The 23,906-nt window shown below is 47.8% G+C and overlaps 1 protein-coding gene across 1 annotated transcript in view; it reads left to right on the forward strand.

Moving 5' to 3' along the window:
• Window positions 1-1,024: 1,024 nt before the first annotated feature.
• Window positions 1,025-23,906, forward strand: part of MRPS30 (mitochondrial ribosomal protein S30) — a 37,635-nt gene continuing 14,753 nt past the window's right edge. Inside the window, exons 1-3 of the mRNA XM_073622142.1 lie at window positions 1,025-1,605; window positions 11,728-11,873; window positions 17,534-17,639. Coding sequence (XP_073478243.1) covers window positions 1,074-1,605; window positions 11,728-11,873; window positions 17,534-17,639 — 784 coding nt within the window. The 5' untranslated portion in view covers window positions 1,025-1,073. The remainder of the gene's footprint in view (window positions 1,606-11,727; window positions 11,874-17,533; window positions 17,640-23,906) is intronic.

Below are 23,906 nucleotides of genomic sequence, written 5' to 3' on the forward strand. Positions count from 1 at the left end.
GGAGGAGGACATGGGGACCCGGAGAGGGAGGAGAACACCAGAGAGAGGGAGGAGGACATGGGGACTCGAAGAGAGGGAAGACACCGGAGAGAGGGAGGAGGTCCTGGGGAGCCAGGGACCCGGAGAGGGGGAAGAGGCCACAGGAGACAGTCAGGGGTTATTGGTGTGGCGGGGGGGGGGGTTAAAAGCACCGATCTCCCTGTAGAACTTTCACTAAAGCACCTGAGGGAGAGGAGAAGCGACTGTCAGAAAAGCTATACAGGGAGATTGGTGCTTTTAACTGCCCCCACCGCTGCACCGATCATCTGTGAGGCTGCCAGGCCCACCTGCTGAGCTTGAGGACGCCAGGTCCAATACAACAGGTATCGGATTAAGTATCGGAGCATTTGCATGAGTACCGATACTCGTACAAATGCTTGGTATTGGTATCGGTGCATCCCTACTAAAGGCAAAACGTTTTTTCTAGTTTTTAAACAGCGGAGAGATGGATTTGAACACTTGTCATTATTATTGTTTTCGTGCCCCTGTTAGGGAGATTCCTCCTCTCTATTGGTCCTGTATACCATTATCATTGAAAGTAAAAGAAAATCCCAAATTTTGGGCTGTTCCCAAAAAAGTAATAAATCTTTCAATGGTGACTAATTCTGGTGACCTGGAGATCCCCAAGGAATTCCCCTAATTTGCAGGGATTTCCTCTCATTTCCTGTTTGGCTATAGGACAGGAAGTGAAAGGAAATTTCTGCAATAGTACACAGAGAGCAAACACAAAAATCTGACAGAGGTTTTAACCCTCCCTTACTCTATCCAAAATAAAAATAAAAAAGTTTCGCCTGTAGTTCAATCCGAAGTATGACCTATTCTGAACTGAGACAGGCTTGCAATCAGCCCCGCCCCTCTTATCATGTGACCTCTCTTCCTACACGTGCTTTACCCTGGACTGTGCGGCGGGGGGGCGTGACTTTCGGCTAGACGGCCGTCCTTCCCAATTGGCCACTCTACTGACAGCTGACTTTCTACGCATCCAATCAGAGCCCTCCGGGGAAGGTCGCGTCCTTGGTTGCCGGGGTCACAAGATGGCGGGGCGCAGGATCTTCGGCAGGCTGCAGCACAATGTCGATTTACCGGCCGCCCTGCTCCTCCCCCCGGAGCCCGCCGTCCCCCGCACCTCCCTCTACCCGCCGGTGGTGGCCTCTATGACCGCCAAGAGTAAGGCGTCCCGGCGGCGGCGGATAGAAGGACACTACAGCCGGGTACACGCTCAGACCGACATTGTTAGTAAACTGCAGCTGATCACCGGGCAGCAGCGCCTGAAGTACGTGGTGTACCCGCAGAGCTTCGCCCTGAACTCCGACCGCTGGTATCAGCACTTTACCAAGACCGCCTACAGACCGGGACTACCGGAGACCGGGAGAGGACCGGAGGAGGGGGAGGAGCTAGACCGGATCCGATCTCTGCTGTGTGATCTCCTCCTACATCATTACTACTACACCCGGAGAGGGCGGAGCATCCTGTACAAGGGACACCTCACCTCCTCCGCCCCCTTCATCACCGACCTCACCTCCCTCCTCACCACCCACTGCAACCACCCAACACACGGGGAGCTGGGTAAGAGGGGTCTACTCATCACCCACTATTGGGGGGGGGGTCTACTCATCACCCACTATTGGGGGGGGGGTCTACTCATCACCCACTATGGGGGGGGGGGTCTACTCATCACCCACTATGGGGGGGGGGGTCTACTCATCACCCACTATGGGGGGGGGGGGTCTACTCATCACCCACTATGGGGGGGGGGGTCTACTCATCACCCACTATGGGGGGGGGTCTACTCATCACCCACTATGGGGGGGGGGGGGTCTACTCATCACCCACTATGGGGGGGGGGTCTACTCATCACCCACTATGGGGGGGGTCTACTCATCACCCACTATGGGGGGGGTCTACTCATCACCCACTATGGGGGGGGGGGGTCTACTCATCACCCACTATGGGGGGGGGGGGGTCTACTCATCACCCACTATGGGGGGGGGGGTCTACTCATCACCCACTATGGGGGGGGGTCTACTCATCACCCACTATGGGGGGGGGTCTACTCATCACCCACTATGGGGGGGGGGGGGTCTACTCATCACCCACTATGGGGGGGGGGGTCTACTCATCACCCACTATGGGGGGGGGTCTACTCATCACCCACTATGGGGGGGGGTCTACTCATCACCCACTATGGGGGGGGGTCTACTCATCACCCACTATGGGGGGGGGGGTCTACTCATCACCCACTATGGGGGGGGTCTACTCATCACCCACTATGGGGGGGGGGTCTACTCATCACCCACTATGGGGGGGGGTCTACTCATCACCCACTATGGGGGGGGTCTACTCATCACCCACTATGGGGGGGGGGTCTACTCATCACCCACTATGGGGGGGGGTCTACTCATCACCCACTATGGGGGGGGTTCTACTCATCACCCACTATGGGGGGGGGGTCTACTCATCACCCACTATGGGGGGGGGTCTACTCATCACCCACTATGGGGGGGGTCTACTCATCACCCACTATGGGGGGGGGGGGTCTACTCATCACCCACTATGGGGGGGGGGGGTCTACTCATCACCCACTATGGGGGGGGGTCTACTCATCACCCACTATGGGGGGGGGGTCTACTCATCACCCACTATGGGGGGGGGGTCTACTCATCACCCACTATGGGGGGGGGGTCTACTCATCACCCACTATGGGGGGGGGGGTCTACTCATCACCCACTATGGGGGGGGGGGGTCTACTCATCACCCACTATGGGGGGGGGGGTCTACTCATCACCCACTATGGGGGGGGGTCTACTCATCACCCACTATGGGGGGGGGGTCTACTCATCACCCACTATGGGGGGGGGGGTCTACTCATCACCCACTATGGGGGGGGGGGTCTACTCATCACCCACTATGGGGGGGGGGGTCTACTCATCACCCACTATGGGGGGGGGGGGTCTACTCATCACCCACTATGGGGGGGGGGGTCTACTCATCACCCACTATGGGGGGGGGGTCTACTCATCACCCACTATGGGGGGGGGGGGGTCTACTCATCACCCACTATGGGGGGGGTCTACTCATCACCCACTATGGGGGGGGGGGGTCTACTCATCACCCACTATGGGGGGGGGGGTCTACTCATCACCCACTATGGGGGGGTCTACTCATCACCCACTATGGGGGGGGGTCTACTCATCACCCACTATGGGGGGGGGTCTACTCATCACCCACTATGGGGGGGGGTCTACTCATCACCCACTATGGGGGGGGGGGTCTACTCATCACCCACTATGGGGGGGGGGGGTCTACTCATCACCCACTATGGGGGGGGGGGGTCTACTCATCACCCACTATGGGGGGGGGGGTCTACTCATCACCCACTATGGGGGGGGGGTCTACTCATCACCCACTATGGGGGGGGGGTCTACTCATCACCCACTATGGGGGGGGGGGTCTACTCATCACCCACTATGGGGGGGGGGGGTCTACTCATCACCCACTATGGGGGGGGGGGGTCTACTCATCACCCACTATGGGGGGGGGGGGTCTACTCATCACCCACTATGGGGGGGGGGTCTACTCATCACCCACTATGGGGGGGGGTCTACTCATCACCCACTATGGGGGGGGGTCTACTCATCACCCACTATGGGGGGGGGGTCTACTCATCACCCACTATGGTTGGGTCTACTCATCACCCACTATGGTTGGGTCTACTCATCACCCACTATGGTTGGGTCTACTCATCACCCACTATGGTTGGGTCTACTCATCACCCACTATGGTTGGGTCTACTCATCACCCACTATGGTTGGGTCTACTCATCACCCACTATGGTTGGGTCTACTCATCACCCACTATGGTTGGGTCTACTCATCACCCACTATGGTTGGGTCTACTCATCACCCACTATGGTTGGGTCTACTCATCACCCACTATGGTTGGGTCTACTCATCACCCACTATGGTTGGGTCTACTCATCACCCACTATGGTTGGGTCTACTCATCACCCACTATGGTTGGGTCTACTCATCACCCACTATGGTTGGGTCTACTCATCACCCACTATGGTTGGGTCTACTCATCACCCACTATGGTTGGGTCTACTCATCACCCACTATGGTTGGGTCTACTCATCACCCACTATGGTTGGGTCTACTCATCACCCACTATGGTTGGGTCTACTCATCACCCACTATGGTTGGGTCTACTCATCACCCACTATGGTTGGGTCTACTCATCACCCACTATGGTTGGGTCTACTCATCACCCACTATGGTTGGGTCTACTCATCACCCACTATGGTTGGGTCTACTCATCACCCACTATGGTTGGGTCTACTCATCACCCACTATGGGGGGGGGGGTCTACTTATCACCCACTATGGTTGGGTCTACTCATCACCCACTATGGTTGGGTCTACTCATCACCCACTATGGTTGGGTCTACTCATCACCCACTATGGTTGGGTCTACTCATCACCCATTATGGGGGGGGGGGGGGGTCTACTTATCACCCACTATGGGGGGGGGGGTCTACTCATCACCCACTATGGGGGGGGGGGGGGTCTACTCATCACCCACTATGGGGGGGGGGGGTCTACTCATCACCCACTATGGGGGGGGGGGTGGTCTACTTATCACCCACTATGGGGGGGGGGGATCTACTCATCACTTCGAGGGTTCAACTCATGGGGGGGAGATACTGATCACTATTGGGGGGGGGGGGGACCTACTGATCACTATATAGGGGGGTGACTATCTTCTATTCACTACTGAGGTAGCAGGATCTACTGATCACTATATGTGCATTGAACTGTGATTGGCTGTCAGTGGTCACATGATCAGGAGTCAGCTTCACCAGCTCCTGATCATTACTAGAGCCCTGGTTTCTATTCTCTGAGTGTGCTTTCAGTGCAGAAACTTTTGTTGACCATGGACAGTAAAGACCACCTTCGTTGCCACCACACACATTCACTTTGTGGGGTACAACAGGTTAAACAATCAACTTCAGCCAAACAGTGGAGGCCGCACACTTAATGACAAATCCTACTGGATCGGCTGGAATTCAATCTGTGTATGGCCAGCTTTATTAAAGTGTTGGGTGTTAAGTAGGTTGTTGGGTGAACTTCATCAGAGGGGGAAAAAGTATGGAAGAATCTTTTGACGGTTTCCTTAGTGTTTAATATGGGTGGTGAGTTAAGGTATAGTCCTTACATATAGTTACATAGTAGGTGAGGTTGAAAAAAGACACAAGTCCAAGTCCAACCTATGTGTGTGATTATGTGTCAGTATTACATTACATATCCGTGTATATTGCGGTCATTCAGGTGATTATCTAATAGTTTCTTGAAGCTATCAATGCTCCCCGCTGAGACCACCGCCTGTGGAAGGGAATTCCACATCCTTGCCGCTCTTACAGTAAAGAACCCTCTACGTAGTTTAAGGTTAAACCTCTTTTCTTCTAATTGTAATGAGTGGCCACGAGTCTTATTAAACTCTCTTCTGCGAAAAAGTTTTATCCCTATTGTGGGGTCACCAGTACAGTATTTGTAAATTGAAATCATATCCCCTCTCAAGCGTCTCTTCTCCAGAGAGAATAAGTTCAGTGCTCGCAACCTTTCCTCATAACTAAGATCCTCCAGACCCTTTATTAGCTTTGTTGCCCTTCTTTGTACTCGCTCCATTTCCAGTACGTCCCTCCTGAGGACTGGTGCCCAGAACTGGACAGCATGCTCCAGGTGCGGGCGGACCAGAGTCTTGTAGAGTGGGAGAATTATCGTTTTATCTCTGCAGTTGATCCCCCTTTTAATGCATCCCAATATTCTGTTTGCTTTGTTAGCAGCAGATTGGCATTGCATGCCATTGCTGAGCCTATCATCCACTAGGACCCCCAAGTCCTTTTCCATCCTAGATTCCCCCAGAGGTTCTCCCCCCAGTGTATAGATTACATTCATATTTTTGCCACCCAAATGCATTATTTTACATTTTTCTACATTGAACCTCATTTGCCATGTAGTTGCCCACCCCATTAATTTGTTCAGATCTTTTTGCAAGATTTCCACATCCTGCGGAGAAGTTATTGCCCTGCTTAGCTTAGTATCGTCTGCAAATACAGAGATGGAACTGTTTATCCCATCCTCCAGGTCATTTATGAACAAATTAAATAGGATTGGTCCCAGCACAGAACCCTGGGGGACCCCACTACCCACCCCTGACCATTCTGAGTACTCCCCATTTATCACCACCCTCTGAACTCGCCCTTGTAGCCAGTTTTCTATCCATGTACTCACCCTATGGTCCATGCCAACGCACCTTATTTTGTACAGTAAACGTTTATGGGGAACTGTGTCAAATGATTTTGCAAAATCCAGATACACCACATCTACGGGCCTTCCTTTATCTAGATGGCAACTCACCTCCTCATAGAAGGTTAATAGATTGGTTTGGCAAGAACGATTCTTCATGAATCCATGCTGATTACTGCTAATGATATCATTCTTATTACTAAAATCTTGTATATAGTCCCTTATCATCCCCTCCAAGAATTTACATACTATTGATGTTAGGCTAACTGGTCTGTAATTCCCAGGGATGTTTTTTGGGCCCTTTTTAAATATTGATGCTACATTGGCTTTTCTCCAATCAGCTGGTACCATTCCAGTCAATAGACTGTAAAAATTAGGAACAACGGTCTGGCAATCACCTGACTGAGTTCCCTAAGTACCCTCGGATGCAAGCCATCTGGTCCCGGTGATTTATTAATGTTAAGTTTCTCAAGTCTAATTTTAATTCCGTCCTCTGTTAACCATGTAGGTGCTTCCTGTGTTGTGTCATGAGGATAAACACTGCAGTTTTGGTTACTGAAGCCCCCCGATTCACTCGTGAAGACTGAGGAGAAGAATAAATTCAATACCTCTGCCATCTCCCCATCCTTTGTAACCAGATGTCCTTCCTCATTCTTTATGGGGCCAATATGGTCTGTCCTCCCTTTTTTACTGTTTACATATTTAAAGAATTTCTTGGGATTTTTTTTTGCTCTCCTCCGCTATGTGTCTTTCATGTTCTATCTTAGCCATCCTAATTGCACCCTTACATTTCTTATTGCATTCTTTATAAATTCTGAATGCTGTGGATGATCCCTCAACCTAGTATTTTTTGAAGGCCTTCTCCTTTGCTTTTATATGCATTTTTACATTGGAGTTAAGCCATCCAGGATGTTTGTTCGCTCTTTTAAATTTATTACCCAATGGGATGCATTGGCTAATGCCCTTATTTAATATGCTCTTAAAGCAAACCCATCTCTCCTCTGTATTCTTTGTTCCTAATATTTTATCCCAATTTATGCCTTTTAGCAAGGTTTGTAGTTTAGGGAAGTTGGCTCTTTTGAAATTCAGTGTCTTTGTGTTCCCTTCATGTCTCCTATTTGTGTGATTTATACTGAAACTAATTGACCTGTGATCGCTGTTACCTAAATTGCCCCGTATTTCCACATCTGTTATCAGGTCTGTATTGTTGGTAATCAGTAGATCTAGTAATGTTTTATTTCTAGTTGGTGCGTCTACCATCTGACCCATAAAATTGTCCTGCAAGACATTAAGGAACTGGCGAGCCTTAAATGAATGCGCGGTTCCCTCCGCCCAGTCTATGTCTGGATAATTAAAATCCCCCATTATGATAACACTTCCCATCCTTGCTGCTAATCCAATTTGTGATAGGAGATCCGTCTCCACTTCCTCCCTCAGGTTAGGGGGCCTATAGCATACTCCCAGTATTATTTTCCCCTTAGCTTCATCCCTTTGGAGCTCTACCCATAAAGATTCCACCTCCTCCCTAGCCCCCTCAGTGATGTCATCTCTCACATTCACTTGTACATTATTCTTGATATATAGGCATACCCCCCCCCTTTTTTTACCCTCTCTATCCTTGCGGTATAGGGTATACCCTTGAATGTTTGCCAGCCAATCATGAGAGCTGTTGAACCAGGTCTCTGAAATTCCCACAAAATCCAAATCCTCCTTGTACAACAGTATCTCTAGTTCACCCATCTTGTCCGCCAGGCTCCTGGCATTGGTGAACATGCCACATAGTTTAGACCGGTCGCATATTGTCCTCGTATTGGGTGTTTCAAGATTGCAACTTGGACTTGCTACTATACTCACCTTGCGTTTTTGTGCTTTGGTTAACCTACCACTAATGTCCCCAATACTACCCTCTGGAATATCTTCCGCGCTGGCTATCACTGTCTCTGGACCCTCCCCCCCATCGCCTAGTTTAAAAACCCCTCTAACTTTTTGGCCATCTTCATTCCCAGCAGATCTGCACCCTCCTCATTTAGGTGCAGTCCGTCCCTTCTATAGTACCGGTTACCGACTGAGAAGTCGGCCCAGTCCTCCAGGAACCCAAACCCCTCCTTACTACACCAGCTCTTCAGCCACTTGTTTACTTCCCTAATCTCCCTCTGCCTCTCTGGTGTGGCTCGATATACCGGTAGTATTCCTGAGAACACTACCTTGGAGGTCCTTTTCCTCAATTTAGCTCCTAAGTCCCTAAAATCGTTCTTTAGGACACTCCATCTGCCTCTGACTTTGTCATTGGTGCCAACGTGTACCATGACAGCCGAGTCTTCCCCAGCCCCTCCCAGTAATCTGTCCACAAGATCCGTGATGTGCCGAACCTCTTTTTGTGGACATGTAATAACTGTACCCACATTAACAAAATAAAATTTGATCTTTTATTAAAGCGGAACTAAAGTCACATGTGCTGTAATGGTCCGGCACTCACAAAGAGCCTCGCTGGTGCCAACATCTCCTGGGTTCTTCTGGATGCCGGTCTTCGGGTGTTTTCATTGGCTGGGTCGAGATTGCATCAATCCCATGCATGTGCAGGAGTCCAGTCATAGTGGAATTTTGGCATTGTTTTAGAATGTAAATGGAGCTTGCATGTAGAGCTCCATGTATATTCTGCATGGGACTGAGAACTGACAGGTAAGTGTATTTTGTAGGGCTGAAACGATTAATCGTTAATGAAAATCGTTGTCAATGATTTTCATTATCGATTAGTTGGTCCACACCTTCCTCCCTGACAGTCCGTTAGAATCCTCCTGTGTACAAGGCGGCGGCCAGGCATGTCCGCGCTTCTCCTCCTCGCTGACGTCAGCTCCCCCCCCCTCAGCCCCGCCCGCTGCTGCCTCGAGGGAAGAGAGAGGTGAGAAGCAGCCGTGTTATAAGGTATCGGCGCTGCGGTTGTATACAACAAATACTAGTACATACATTGTGATAAGTGCCCCTTGACTTAATCATAAGTATTTTCGGGGAGGGGGGGGGCGGATTTGGTTTTAGTGCCCTATCATTGGTGTTCCAGGGGGTGGGTGGAATAGTGCCCCATCATTGGTTTTCCTGGAGGGGGAGGAGGGGAATAGTGCCCCATTGGTGTTGTTGGGAGAGGGGGGGGGGTAGTGCCCCATTGGTGTTGTTGGGAGAGGGGGGGGGGGGGATAGTGCCCCATTGGTGTTGGGAGAGGGGGGGGATAGTGCCCCATTGGTGTTGTTGGGAGAGAGGGGGGGATAGTGCCCCATTGGTGTTGTTGGGAGAGGGGGGGGGATAGTGCCCCATTGGTGTTGTTGGGAGGGGGGGGAATAGTGCCCCATTGGTGTTGGGAGAGGGGGGAATAGTGCCCCATTGGTGTTGTTGGGAGAGGGGGGCAATAGTGCCCCATTGGTGTTGTTGGGAGAGGGGGGGGATAGTGCCCCATTGGTGTTGTTGGGAGAGGGGGGGCAATAGTGCCCCATTGGTGTTGTTGGGAGAGGGGGGGCAATAGTGCCCCATTGGTGTTGTTGGGAGAGGGGGGGCAATAGTGCCCCATTGGTGTTGTTGGGAGAGGGGGGGGCAATAGTGCCCCATTGGTGTTGTTGGGAGAGGGGGGGGCAATAGTGCCCCATTGGTGTTGTTGGGAGAGGGGGGGGCAATAGTGCCCCATTGGTGTTGTTGGGAGAGGGGGGGGCAATAGTGCCCCATTGGTGTTGTTGGGAGAGGGGGGGGCAATAGTGCCCCATTGGTGTTGTTGGGAGAGGGGGGGGCAATAGTGCCCCATTGGTGTTGTTGGGAGAGGGGGGGGCAATAGTGCCCCATTGGTGTTGTTGGGAGAGGGGGGGGGCAATAGTGCCCCATTGGTGTTGTTGGGAGAGGGGGGGGCAATAGTGCCCCATTGGTGTTGTTGGGAGAGGGGGGGGGGGAATAGTGCCCCATTGGTGTTGTTGGGAGAGGGGGGGGGGGGAATAGTGCCCCATTGGTGTTGTTGGGAGAGGGGGGGGGAATAGTGCCCCATTGGTGTTGTTGGGAGAGGGGGGGGGGAATAGTGCCCCATTGGTGTTGTTGGGAGAGGGGGGGGGGGAATAGTGCCCCATTGGTGTTGTTGGGAGAGGGGGGGGGAATAGTGCCCCATTGGTGTTGTTGGGAGAGGGGGGGGGGAATAGTGCCCCATTGGTGTTGTTGGGAGAGGGGGGGGGAATAGTGCCCCATTGGTGTTGTTGGGAGAGGGGGGGGGAATAGTGCCCCATTGGTGTTGTTGGGAGAGGGGGGGGGAATAGTGCCCCATTGGTGTTGTTGGGAGAGGGGGGGGGGAATAGTGCCCCATTGGTGTTGTTGGGAGAGGGGGGGGGAATAGTGCCCCATTGGTGTTGTTGGGAGAGGGGGGGGGGAATAGTGCCCCATTGGTGTTGTTGGGAGAGGGGGGGGGAATAGTGCCCCATTGGTGTTGTTGGGAGAGGGGGGGGGGGAATAGTGCCCCATTGGTGTTGTTGGGAGAGGGGGGGGGGGGAATAGTGCCCCATTGGTGTTGTTGGGAGAGGGGGGGGGGAATAGTGCCCCATTGGTGTTGTTGGGAGGGGGGGGGGGGAATAGTGCCCCATTGGTGTTGTTGGGAGAGGGGGGGGGGAATAGTGCCCCATTGGTGTTGTTGGGAGAGGGGGGGGGAATAGTGCCCCATTGGTGTTGTTGGGAGAGGGGGGGGGGAATAGTGCCCCATTGGTGTTGTTGGGAGAGGGGGGGGGGAATAGTGCCCCATTGGTGTTGTTGGGAGAGGGGGGGGGAATAGTGCCCCATTGGTGTTGTTGGGAGAGGGGGGGGGGAATAGTGCCCCATTGGTGTTGTTGGGAGAGGGGGGGGGGAATAGTGCCCCATTGGTGTTGTTGGGAGAGGGGGGGGGGAATAGTGCCCCATTGGTGTTGTTGGGAGAGGGGGGGGAATAGTGCCCCATTGGTGTTGTTGGGAGAGGGGGGGGGGAATAGTGCCCCATTGGTGTTGTTGGGAGAGGGGGGGGGAATAGTGCCCCATTGGTGTTCCTGGGAGGGGGGAGAATAGTGCCCCATCATTGGTGTTTCCGGGAGGAATAGTGCCCCATAATTTTCATTATTACTTTAAATAAACAAAAAAAATGTTTTTTTTTTTGTTTTTTTTTAATGATTTTATCCGATTATTCGAAAAACAATAATTGGCCAACTAATCGATTATGAAAGTATTTTGTTGCACTTTTCTCTGCCTTGTAAGTTCATCAGGTCACAGGCCATGAAGGTGATGAATTGTCTGGGGATGGCACATTGATCTTTAGGAATGAATTACTTTAGAAGTTGTTTTAAACTGTTCAAAATTTGGATCCTTAATCTTCGGTTTGTGTGTTTTTTGTCATTTTGTAGATGTGAATCCTCAGGTCAATTTCTATTGGTTGCGTGGAGAGACCAGGGTTCCTCAGGGCCGCAGGAAGGGACGTATTGATCCTGTCCGCTTTCAGATTGATGATAGTCCTCTGGTCCAGCTCAGGGTTGCCAAACCACTTCCAGAGGTAAGATCAGGCAGAGATATTGGGAGGGGGTTCCTGGTTGACCTGTGAGTCCATGAACATACATGGTGGGAAAGCTGCTGCTGGACAACTCTGCTATTGTCACATCTATGGGGGAAATATCGACCATAACTGATTTTGGATTTGCCCAGGTTCTGTCAGGGGTGTCTGCCAGCTTGTGCTTCTGTCCATAGACATGGGATTGGGAGTTGGCTATTGTCATCTCATATGTTTGGGTCATATGAGAGGATGTCCCTTCTTACATTATTGAGAAATATGGAAGCTGCTTTTGTTGGCTGTGTATGCCGATTCAGTGGCTTCAGCTTTTTGAGGTTTCTTATTCAGAACAAGTAAGTGGAGTCTGACACCATGTGAGGGGGAAAAAACATGACTGCGGTCATTGCTAACTCTCTAATAGATGTGCCGTCTGCAGGGCCACTGTTAGAAATCATGGGGCCCCGTACAGCCTAAGTGAAAAGAAAGGTGTGGGTATGGTGCTGTTCCTCTAATGAAAAGGGTATTGAATGTAAATTATAAAGTGACAAGTGCTAAAAAATTATGTAAAATTATTGATCATTAAATTTCCTGTGAATCGTGACTTCTAAATTTGTAATGACTTAATGTGTTTGCTCGATGCAATTTGATCATATAAGGTGCTGTGAGGGGTTTGATCCCCTGCCGGTGTTTTTTAAATGGTGCTAATAGATAAGCTAATAATGTAATCCCAGTGATACCACAATTACTTAATAAATATATGTAAATTTTAACATCCTCATTAAACATATCAGTAGAGTCCACAAACAAAACTTTTTATTATGCACTTTGTGATATTTTTGAAATAATAATAAAGTGATTGATTAGTGCTCATTAATAAAGTGTCCAGTGCTAATTGTCTACAAATAAAAACTGTTATCTCTTCTCTCAGTAAAGTGCTTGCAGTGCAGGTGACTAATCCGTGCTCTTATTCAGAATGCACTCACCGGATACTTCTTACCCCACCTGCGGTGCTATTCAGCCACAGTATTTGCCACTGTGTAGCACTGTGGGAGATTGGTCCTTATTTGTGGTATTGGTGTTCCTCCAAGATTTAGTACGGCCTCAAACAGAAGTGACGTTAAGACATACTGTAGCCCCGCCCTACGCGTTTCATCACACTAGACGTCATTTGGAGCCTCCCTGATGGACTAGAACAACCCCCTCTAAATTACCCTTCCCAGCACAAATTCTTACTCCCTCCCCAAATTCTCCCTCCTAGCACAAACATCCCCCACCCCATTCTTCCTTCTAGCACATATCCCTCTTACACTTCCCAGCACAGATAGCCGTCCATCCCCCTCCCCCAACTTACAGGGGGAATGGCTACAAAGCCAGGAGGGGGTGCGCTGTGTTGTGCTCTTGCTTGGTGTCAGAAGAGCGCTCATCTATACGGCACATGAGACCGGATCTTACTGTAGATCTCAATTGCACTGTACACACAACGCCCCCTCTCTCCTCCAAGGGCTGCTCTTCTTAAAGGAGCAGGAAATATGCATAGGGGGCCATAATCAATCTGTGTGTGTGTGTGTACAGTGCAATGTGATCTACAGTAAGAGCGCTCCGTTCTCATGCTAGATGAATGCTCTTCTGTCACAAAGTGAGAGCACAACACACAGGGCACCTCCTCCTGACTCTTTCCTCTCTGCCTTTTTTTTATTTATTTTTTTTTAGTGCTCACTGTTAAAATAAACTTACCATTAAAATTATAGACTGATCATTTCTTTGTCAGTGGGCAAATGTACAAAATCAGCAGGGGGTCAAATACTTTTTTTCCCTCACTGTACAGACTTACATTGCTCCAAGATGGACCAATGTAACTATGCAATAAAATCCATATCTGGAGTTCAGCTTTAAAGGTTGCAAGGAATCTTATGTAAAATTAGTGATGTTTAGATTGCAACATGTGGGAATTCAGTCGCACCTTTAACAAGGGCTGCCTGTGATTAGATTGTTATGTGTGTTACTGGATAGAAATAGAAATATATATACCCTGGCAGAATTTGTGATTTCTTGGCCATTTTTCAGAGAATATGAATAACAATAAAACTTTTCTTTCTCTCATGGTTAGTGTTTGGCTGAAGCCATTTATTATCAATCAACTGTGTTTTACTTTTTTTTTTTTTTTTTTTCTATTTATTTTTATCATAATGACAGCAGAAACTACCCAAATGTCCCTGATCAAAAGTTTACATACCCCAGTTCTTAATACCATGAGTTGCCCCCTTTATAACATCAATGACAGCTTGAAGTCTTTTGTGATATTTGTGGATGAGGCTCTTTATCTTCTCAGATGGTTCCTCTTGGCATCTCCCCAGAGTGGCTCAATGATATTGAGGTCAGGAGACTGAGATGGCCACTCCAGAACCTTCACTTTATTCTGCTGTAGCCAATGACAGGTCGCCTTGGCCTTGTGTTTTGGACCATTGTCATGTTGGAATGTCCAAGTACGTCCCATGCGCAGCTTCCTGGCTGATGAATGCAAATGTTCCTCCAGTATTTTTTGATAACTTACTGCATTCATCTTGCCATCAATTTTAAACCAAATTCCCTGTGCCTTTTGTAGCTCACACATCCCCAAAACATCAGCGATCCACCTCCGTGTTTCACAGTAGGAATGGTGTACCTTTCATCATAGACCTTGTTGACTCCTCTCCAAATGTAATGTTTATGGTTGTGGCCAAAAAGCTCAATTTTGGTCTCATCACTCCAAATTACTTTGTGCCAGAAGGTTTGAGGTTTGTCTCTGTGCTGTTTGGCGTGTTGTAAGCGGGATACTTTGGCATATGCATAGTAATGGCTTTCTTGCGCCTCGACCATGCAGCCCATCTTTCTTCAAGTGCCTCCTTATTGTGCATCTTGAAACAGCCACACCACATGTTTTCAGAGAGTCCTGTATTTAACCTGAAGTTATTTTTCTGTTTAGTTGGCCTCCTGACCGTGGTTTTGGTTTCAACAGAACCCCTCATTTTCCAATTTTTGATTACAATTTTAACAACACTTAAAGTGGATGTAAACCTGAATTTTTTTTTTTTTTTTTTTTTTTTTTATATCATACTGTAGAATTATAAGATTTCCTATCATTTGAGCCCAGTCTTGCCACACAGTTAAACAATCTCTGAGCAATCCTCTTTTATTGTTCAGTGAGAGAAATCTTGACAAACTGACAAACTTTGTCAAATCCTCCCCCTTGCTGTGAGTGACAGCCTAAGACACAGGCATGATTTTTTAATTCCCTCCCCCACTCCTTCTTCAGCAGCTCTGCAAGGATTGGCTGTTCCACACCTCGGCATGATTTGGCATGCTGAAGTCATGTGGTTACTTTCCTGTCTTTTCACTGGATGTTAGAGATCATAGCAGAAGTTCAGTTAGGCCCCTTTCACACGAGGCGGACTCCGTTTTTACGGAGCCCGTCTCGGTCCGCCGGCTCAGCGGGAGATCAGTCCGTTGATCTCCGCTGAGCCGGCGGATGACAGGTCCCTCTCTGCTCACTGAGGAGGAGGGGCTTGTCAGGCGCCGCTGCCGCCTATGGAGGGATCGGACAAAAACGGACAGCATGTCCGTTTTCGTCAGATCTAACCCGATCCACCAGCGACGGACCTGGACGTAGGGCCATCCATCTGCTTTTAGCGGATCGGACGGGGTCGGATGTCAGCAGACATGTCTCCGCTGACATCTGACGCTCCATAGGCTAACATGGATCGCCCGTTCAGGTCCGCCGTCAAAACTGACAGGCTGACCTGAACGGTCCGATCGTGTGAAAGGGGCCTTAGAAATACACAGGAGAAAATGCATATTGACAAGGGGAGTGTAGAGGTGGGCGGGGAGTCTACTGACATCACGGCTCCACCCACCGAGCTCCAAACAACAGACCCACCCACAGAATCTGCAGTTTTTCGGGTCTCATAACAGACAGAGGGGAGACATTTGACAGGTAAAGATACATGCAGGAGGCATGTATATCCTTATAGATAACCCCTATGGCAGTAGTTTAGAAAGGATGACATTGGGTTTACATCCACTTTAAGTCCTTGGATATTTTTTTTATATCACTTTCCTGTTTTATACAGTTCAACTACCTTTTCCTGCAGATCCTTTGACAATTATTTTGCTTTCCCCATGACTCAGAATCCAGAAACATCAGTGCAGCACTGGATGAAAGATGCAAAGGTCTGTCAGGAGTTCAGAAACTCATTGACCTTTTACTGTATATACACACTAATTACAAGCAAACGGATCACAGGTGAGGATAAGTTACCTTTTAATATCCATTCAAACCCCTTTTGTGTCAACTTGTGTGCATGTTATTAGGCCAAAATCACCAGGGTATGAAAACTTTTTTGATCAGGGTCATTTGGGTAGTTTCTGTTGTGATTATGATTTAAAAAAGTAAACAGTTGATTGAAAATAAATGGCTTCAACCAAACACTAACCATGAGTGAAAAGTTTTTGTGTTATCATTCATATTCTCTGAAAAATGGCCAAGAAATTATAAATTCTGCCAGTGTATGTAAACTTATGAGCACAACTGTATGTGACTGCATACAGTAATTTGAAGATAGACTGTTTACTGTCCAGGGATCTAACCCAAAAACTGGAAAGCCCCTTTAACCACATGGCGACCACCGCATGCCAATTTACGTCGGCAGAATGGCATGGGCAGGCAAAAGGGCGTACCCAAACGTCCTATTGAAATTCTCACCTATGAGTTTCTCGGGTCCCGCTAACTTGAGGTTTGCGGGCGGCCTGCGAATGCGGAGAGGAGAGGCCGAACGAGGAGATGCCTATGTAAACAAGGCATTTCCCTGTTCTGCCTAGCAACATGACAGGGATCTACTGCTCCCTGTCATCAGGAGCAGTGATCTCTGTCATGTTGCAGTGAGCTGACCCCCCCCCCACCACCACCACTCAGATCACATCCAGGGAACACACTTAACACCTTGATCGCCCCCTAGTGTTTAACCCCTTCCATGCCAGTGACATTTATACAGTAATCAGTGGCTATTTTTTAGCTCTGATTGCTGTATAAATGTCAATGGTCCCAAAATAGTGTCAAGTGTCCGATCTGTCCGCCGCAATGTTGCAGTCACGATAAAAATCACAGACCGCTGCCATTACTAGTAGAAAATAAAAATGCCATAAATCTATCCCCTATTTTGTAGACGCTATAACTTTTATGCAAACTAATCAATATACACTTATTGCAATTGATTTTTTTGAAGATAAAAAATTTTTTTTTAGAAGAATAGATATCAGCCTAAACTGTGGAAGAAATTTGTTTTTTATATATATTTTGGGGATATTATAGCAAAAAGTAAAAAATACTGCTTTTTTTTTTTTTTTTTTATAGCGCAAAAAATAAGAAACTCAGAGGTGATCAAATACCACCAAAAGAAAGCTCTACTTGTGGGGAAAAAAGGATGTCAATTTTGTTTGGGTACAACATCACACAACTGCGCAGTTGTCAGCTAAAGTGACGCAGTACCGTATCACAAAAAATGCTCTTGTCTGAAAGGGGGTAAATCCTTCCGGGGCTGAAGTGGTTAACTTTTATAATATTAGGTGCTATAATTTCATAATTGTGTTAATTTTAGAACTGTATACATAATGAACTCTTTGTCTATTTTCAGTTTGTTCCTCTGGATCATGTTGTACCTGAAGAGGTTCCATTCATCCCTTATGAGCCGAGCAGATTACCTCTCTTTACAAGACAGTATGAGAACAACATATTCATTGGTAAATTCCATTTGTAGTCGGCATGCATTATAGTCAGCAGTAGGGAAGAGCCGAACACCCCGGTTCAGTTCGCAGCAGAACATGCGAACAGGCAAAACATTTGTGCGAACGCCGTTAAAGTCTATGGGACACGGACGTGACAAATCAAAAGTGCTCATTTTAAGGGTAAATATGCAAGTTATTGTCATAAAAAGTGTTTGGGGACCCGGGTCCTGCCCCAGGGGACATGGATCAATGCAAAAAAAGTTTTAAATACGGCCCTTTCGTTTTTTAGGGAGCAGTGATTTTAATAATGCTTAATGACTTCCCTATGGTTTTCTCCGTGGTGTCGGGGGGGGTGTCACCTGTTGCGTAACGTAACCGGGTGACCCCTGCCCCCCTCTGACATCACGGGGAAAGCCATAGGGAAGTCCCCGTGTGTAAGAGGGGGGCGGGGTCACCGGGGGGCCCCGCCCTCAGTTATTTAAGAACTGTCAGAAAAAACAGAAGCGTCACACATCGGGAACCTCCCATGGATGCGGATCGTCCAGAGAACAAAATGGGGAAGAAGACGCTGGAGGAAGATGCGTACAAGAAGACTGAAGGAAGAAGCGGGGAAAGATCAAGAGGGAGGAAGAAAACCGAATGAAGACCAGAAGAAGATGGAAGAAGCAGGGAAAGAAGAAGACATTAATAAAGGAATTGTCAAAAACCGTCTCTTGTCTTTTTTAAAATTTTTGACACTTTTTTTTTCTTTTGTGAAATGGTAGGGGTATATTTGTACCCCATTACCATTTCACACAGGGGGAGGGGGCAGGGATCTGGGGGTCCCCTTGTTAAAAGGGGCTTCCATATTCCGATATGCCCCCCACCCGCAGACCCCCACAACCACTGGACAAGGTTTGTGGGGATGAGGCCCTTGTCCCCATCAACATGGGGACATCCTCCCTATGTTGAGGGCATGTGGCCTGGTACGGTTCAGGAGGGGGGGCGCTCTCTCATCCTCACCATCTTTTCCTGCGGCCTGCCAGGTTGCGTGCTCCGATAAGGGTCTGGTATGGATTTTTAGGGGGACCCCATGCCTTTTTTTTTTTTTTTTTTTTTTTTTTTTAAATTTTGGTTCGAGGTTCCCCTTAATAGTCACACCAGACCCAAAGGGTCTGGTAATGCACTGGGAGGAATACCAGGACATTTTTTTTCAATAACTTTTAAGAACATTGCAGAGACCCGACAATTCATTATTGGTGCCGGCGCTACCGCTAGTACTTTTAAATGACTTTCTTTTTCTTTAGAAATGTCATTTTGCTCTCAGACTGTTGTAAACATGGGAAATGTGCGCCACTTTACAGGCATACTATAGACACCCCCCAGGTACGAAATTTAAAGGAATATTTCACTTTTATTGTTTCACTTTAAGCATTATTATAATCACTGCTCCCGTAAAAACAGACGTTTTAAAAACTTTATTTTTTGCTTTAATACATGTCCCCTGGGGCAGGACCCAGGTCCCCAAACACTTTTTATGACAATAACTTGCATATTAACCTTTAAAATTAGCACTTTTGATTTCTCCCATAGACTTTTAAAGGGTGTTCCGTGGCTTTCGAATTTGCCGCGAACACCCCAAATTGTTCGACCCGAACAGACAGCCCATCCCTAGTCAGCAGTAGCTGTTAAGTCATAGCATATGGGCACCTCATGAGGGTTTTTTTTTTTTTTTTTTTCAATTAAGCTGGTGGGATAGAAGTGATTTAAAGTGTAACTAAAGGCGAAACTGTGGAGAGTGATTAGAACCCCTGTCAGGTGTGTGGGGGGTTTTTTTTTTTTTTTTTCCCCCTCTTTAGCCCAGTTAAGGAGATTCGCCCTCCTCCATTTGTCCTGTTTACTATTATCATTAAAAGTGAAAGATAATCCCAAATTTTGGGTTGTCCCCAGAAAAGTAATAGAGGGGAAATCTTTTAGTGGGGCCACTAGTTCTGGTGACCTGGGGGTCCCCAAGAATTTCCCTCAATTTGCAGGTGCTTCCTCTTACTTCCTGTTTGGCTATGGGACAGGAAATTAAGGGAAATCTCTGTAATGGGATACAGTTGGTGAAAAAAGTCTGACGGGTTATAACCTTCCCTTGCTATAGTTTTGCCAATACTTCTACTTTAAATCTGAACTCCAGGTGTGATTTGTATTGCATACTCGCATTGGTCCATCCAGCTTGACACAATACAAGTATTTATATTTTGTACCTGTGGGAACGCTGGGGAATATGACAATCACTGTATTGTAGTGATTGCCATGAATTTCTGATGCCTGTGCCGACTGGCTTCCCTTCCGCACACTGATTTCAGAGGGTCCCTTGCTTGGCACTGCTGCCATTCACAGAAAACCTTCTGTTTTTTTTTTTGCTTTGTTTTTTTTTGTGAACACAAGCTGCTCTGATCAATCATAGAAAGCCCTGTATTAACCACTCGCTGACCGCACTATAGCCAAATGACAGCTATAGCACAGTCGTCCACTTCTGGGAGAAGTCCTCCCAGAACCGCACCCGGCGTGCGTTGTGATTGCTATGTCATATTAGGACAATCGCAGTGGCCTTTTACCACATGATCAGCTGTGTCCAATCACAGCTGATCACAATGTAAACACAGTTGCCGGTTATTGGCATTCCTTTCTTTAATCGTACATCACGGGACACACAGCCATAGTATTTACTATGTGGGTTATAGTCCACCTTCAGGTGATGGACACTGGCACACCCTAAACAGGAAGTTGCCTCCCTATATAACCCCTCCCATACTGGGAGCATCTCTGTTTTTTCGCCAGTGTCTAAGGTGTTGATCACCAGTAAAGATGTGCTGTGCTAAGCTCCACTGGGGTAATCCTTGCTGGGGCTAGCTATGCAGCCGGATCCATTCAAAGTGTCTTTTAGGCCAAATTGAATGGTGCCTGGGCTTCGTATCCGAAGAAACAAGGCTTTGCTTGTAAACACTTCTCTTTTTAGAGAGCTCGACCCCGGGATCCAGTACTTTTGGTATTAAGGCCATAAAGTTTTACTGGCGGGGTGCTATTACAGGTCCAGGATTATGGGTTACCCGAGGTTCCCCAGCTCCTGAAGGTTTGTTAACGGAAACCACCGTGAAGAGTGAAAATTGGGTTTTTTGGTTTTACCACAGAAAACCCTGCGGTGGGAAAGGTAAGTGGAGTTTTCTTATGAAATGTCTCCTTTAAAGTAATTGTTGTCATGCCTAAGTGTCACCACTGGGGGCTGTATTGAGCCCGTACCTTCTCATGCTTTGCTCAGAGATCACGCTGTGTCACAGAAGCAGCAGACTTTTTTTCCTCCAGCTGGCAGGCAGACCTCCATTAAGTTTGGGGAGGTTTTGCTTCCTCCAGACACCCCCACCTGGGCTGAACTCTTCCCCTCTTCATGAGGCTGAGTATAAGGGAGAACTGAAAATGATCGGCAATGCCGTTTTTTCACCGCACTTACTTGGTGGCGGCTTCCAGGTCTCCTCCACGCCATCCCTCCCTCACTCACAAGCCGATCCCATCGGATCGAGGGCCCGTGCTTGTGCGGGAAAACTTTTTTTGAAAGAAAAGAAGGGGGCGCGAGGTGGGGGCAGGGCTTAGTGCGGCATTGGCGTCCTCCAACGCAGGAGTGTGTTTTTAAAAAAAAAAAAAAACTCCATTTGTGCTGGCTGCAAAATTGTCGGATAGTCACAGGAGCAAAGAGGAGCATGAAAGAGGTTGTGGTGACACAGGCATTTCCTATTTGCATCAGGCTGAGCATTAATAGCAGTGGCAGTGGCTGGACTATTGCTCAAGCAGTGGATGCAATTTCTTTTGGTAGTACCTCTGCTTTGTGCATCGGGCTAAGGTCAGAAGGGGGGGTTGAAACACCCCCAAAAAAGAGCAAAGGGTCTCCCTCAAGCTCTGGAAAGCCTTCTCATTTCTACAAATGGCATCCTCCCCTGAGAGGGGGTGGTTGGTCAGAGTGAGCATCGGGGCTATGAAATGTTTGCAACTGTTTTCAACACTTCAGCCCCTGTTTATTTTACTAAAAATCTTTTTTCCTCAGCTATGATAGGTTTAAAAAAAAAAAAAAGAAGTTTAGCGACTTTAATCGCATCCCAGTATGGGTCAAAATGCGTCAGTTCTCTTCCATTGCCCAGGACCCTCAAACTGAGGAACTAGGGGCGGGAGAAGACGAATTCCCTCAGGGGACCGTGGTGAGGCTGATGACTCCTCTTCTGAGGTGTCAAATGCGGGAGAATCAACTGATTCGATCTTAAGATTGATGGTGCAATTTCTTGCTGAATGGTCCGCTCCACAGTTATGTACCCTTAACTGAGTGGGTTCGCTAAAGCCTCCTCAAGCTGTGCATGCCTTTTTGTGACCATTCATTGTTGGAAAAACTTTTTTGTATCTGAGAGGATCACCCAGATAAACATTATTTTACCTCCTAAAAAGTTTTCACAATTTATCCTATGGTGGAGGAAATTCACTAAGTAGGGTATACCAGCAGTTAACGCTGTTATATCCTCTGTGAATAAGAGTTTGACTTGTCCGGCAGACAATGCTCAAATGCTTAGGGATCCAACGGATAAAAAGTTGGAATTCCTATTAAAAAAAAAAAAAAAATTTCTTTTTCTCTGGCAGACTGAGTGTCTCAGCCTACGCTGACCTTAATTGCTTAATCGTTGAGAGACCAATTTAAACAGGTGTTCAAGGTTATCCTGCTCAACAGGCCCAGGATCCGGCAGCTTTATGTTTTGCAATAGTTGCTATGAGAGATTCTATCCTTCAGGCCTTGCGCCCTTCGCTAAGCACCATGCAGGAGCTCCTGGCTAGTTTTCCTTTTGCTGTGAAACAGATATTTGGGGAAGTTTTGAAGAATACATCCAAAGAAATTCTAGTGGAAAAAGTACCGCTTTTGCCATTTAAGAAAAGGAGTAAATGTGTTTTCGTTTTTAAAGCTCCTTCTGTGCCAGTGGCATCAGCCTCCAGGCAGTCACGACGGCTTTCTCCGCCAGGTTAAAAAGGTAATCCTCAGGGTTAACCCCAGGGACAAAAGAGGTCTTGGGGGAGGAAACCTACAAGATACTGAAGCCTCCTTATGAGGAGGTGCCCCCGCTCGCTCAATAGGGGGAATTCTTCTGCAGTTCTCAAGGTTCTGGCAGGAAGAGTGGGGGACTTCCTCAATAGCTCCAAGGTACAAACTGGCGTTCTAAGAGTTCCCGTCTCCTCGTTTTTTCAGATCAAACGTTCCTAAGGAGCCAGAGAAAAAGAAGTCTTTCTCTCAAGCATTTGACCATCTTTTGGCAAAAATGATCATGGTGGCCCCCATGTAAGAGCAGAGGTTGGGGTTTGGTTAAATTCAAATGGACTTTCTGGATCTCAAAAATCGAAATTAAATTCCTGAATATAACCACTTTTTTCGCATGGAGTCAATCCAATCAGTTATCTCCATTCTACAAGGAGGAGAACTTCTGGCATCAATCATCGTCAAAGATGCATACCTCCATATGCCTATTTTCTCGCTCACTAGTAATATCTACTTTTCAAGGTGGAAAATCTTCATTTGCAGTGTGTAGCTCTGCTTTCCAGTCTAGCTACTGCACCTTGAGTGTTTACTAAGGATCTGGCCCCTCTTCTTGCCAGACTAATCCTAAGGTATAAAAGTTATGGTTTACCTGGACGATCTGTTCTTGATAGTCCAGTCGGTAGCACCAAAGACCAAAGTATGGTCACCACATTGAACTACCTGGAATATCTAGATCGATTTCTCAGCCTAGGAGAAATCTTCAACTTTGCATGAGGTTGTTGAGAAAGATGGTGGCTTCATTCGAGGGCGTTCCTTATGCTCAGTTTCATTCGAGACTGCTGCAAAACATTATCCTATCAGCTTGGAACAAAGGGTTCAAGCTCTAGATTCCCAATGTGTCTGACTCCAAAGCCTATGGCCACATCACCCTGAAAGTGTCTGATCTTGGAGGCTAAGCAGGGTCCAACCTGGTTAGCACCCGGATGGACCACCTGGAAATTCCATGTACTGTAGGCTGGGTACGCCGGAGCCTCAGTTTATGGTTAATATCCCAAAATCTGCAAAGGGGAAAATCCTTCCTTCAGTTACCACGGAAGTGGCCCAGATCAGAAATGATCTGAGGGCTTGAACGTTCAGTTTACGGTATTGTCTTGCCAGGATTCAATCCGACTATGCCACAGCAATGGCCTATATTAATCACCAAGGGGGCACAAGAAGTTGTGCGGCCCAGAGAAAGGTGGATCATATCCTAT

This window comes from Aquarana catesbeiana, linkage group LG01 (genome assembly GCF_042186555.1).
Source record: "Aquarana catesbeiana isolate 2022-GZ linkage group LG01, ASM4218655v1, whole genome shotgun sequence".
Taxonomy (NCBI): Eukaryota; Metazoa; Chordata; class Amphibia; order Anura; family Ranidae; genus Aquarana; species Aquarana catesbeiana.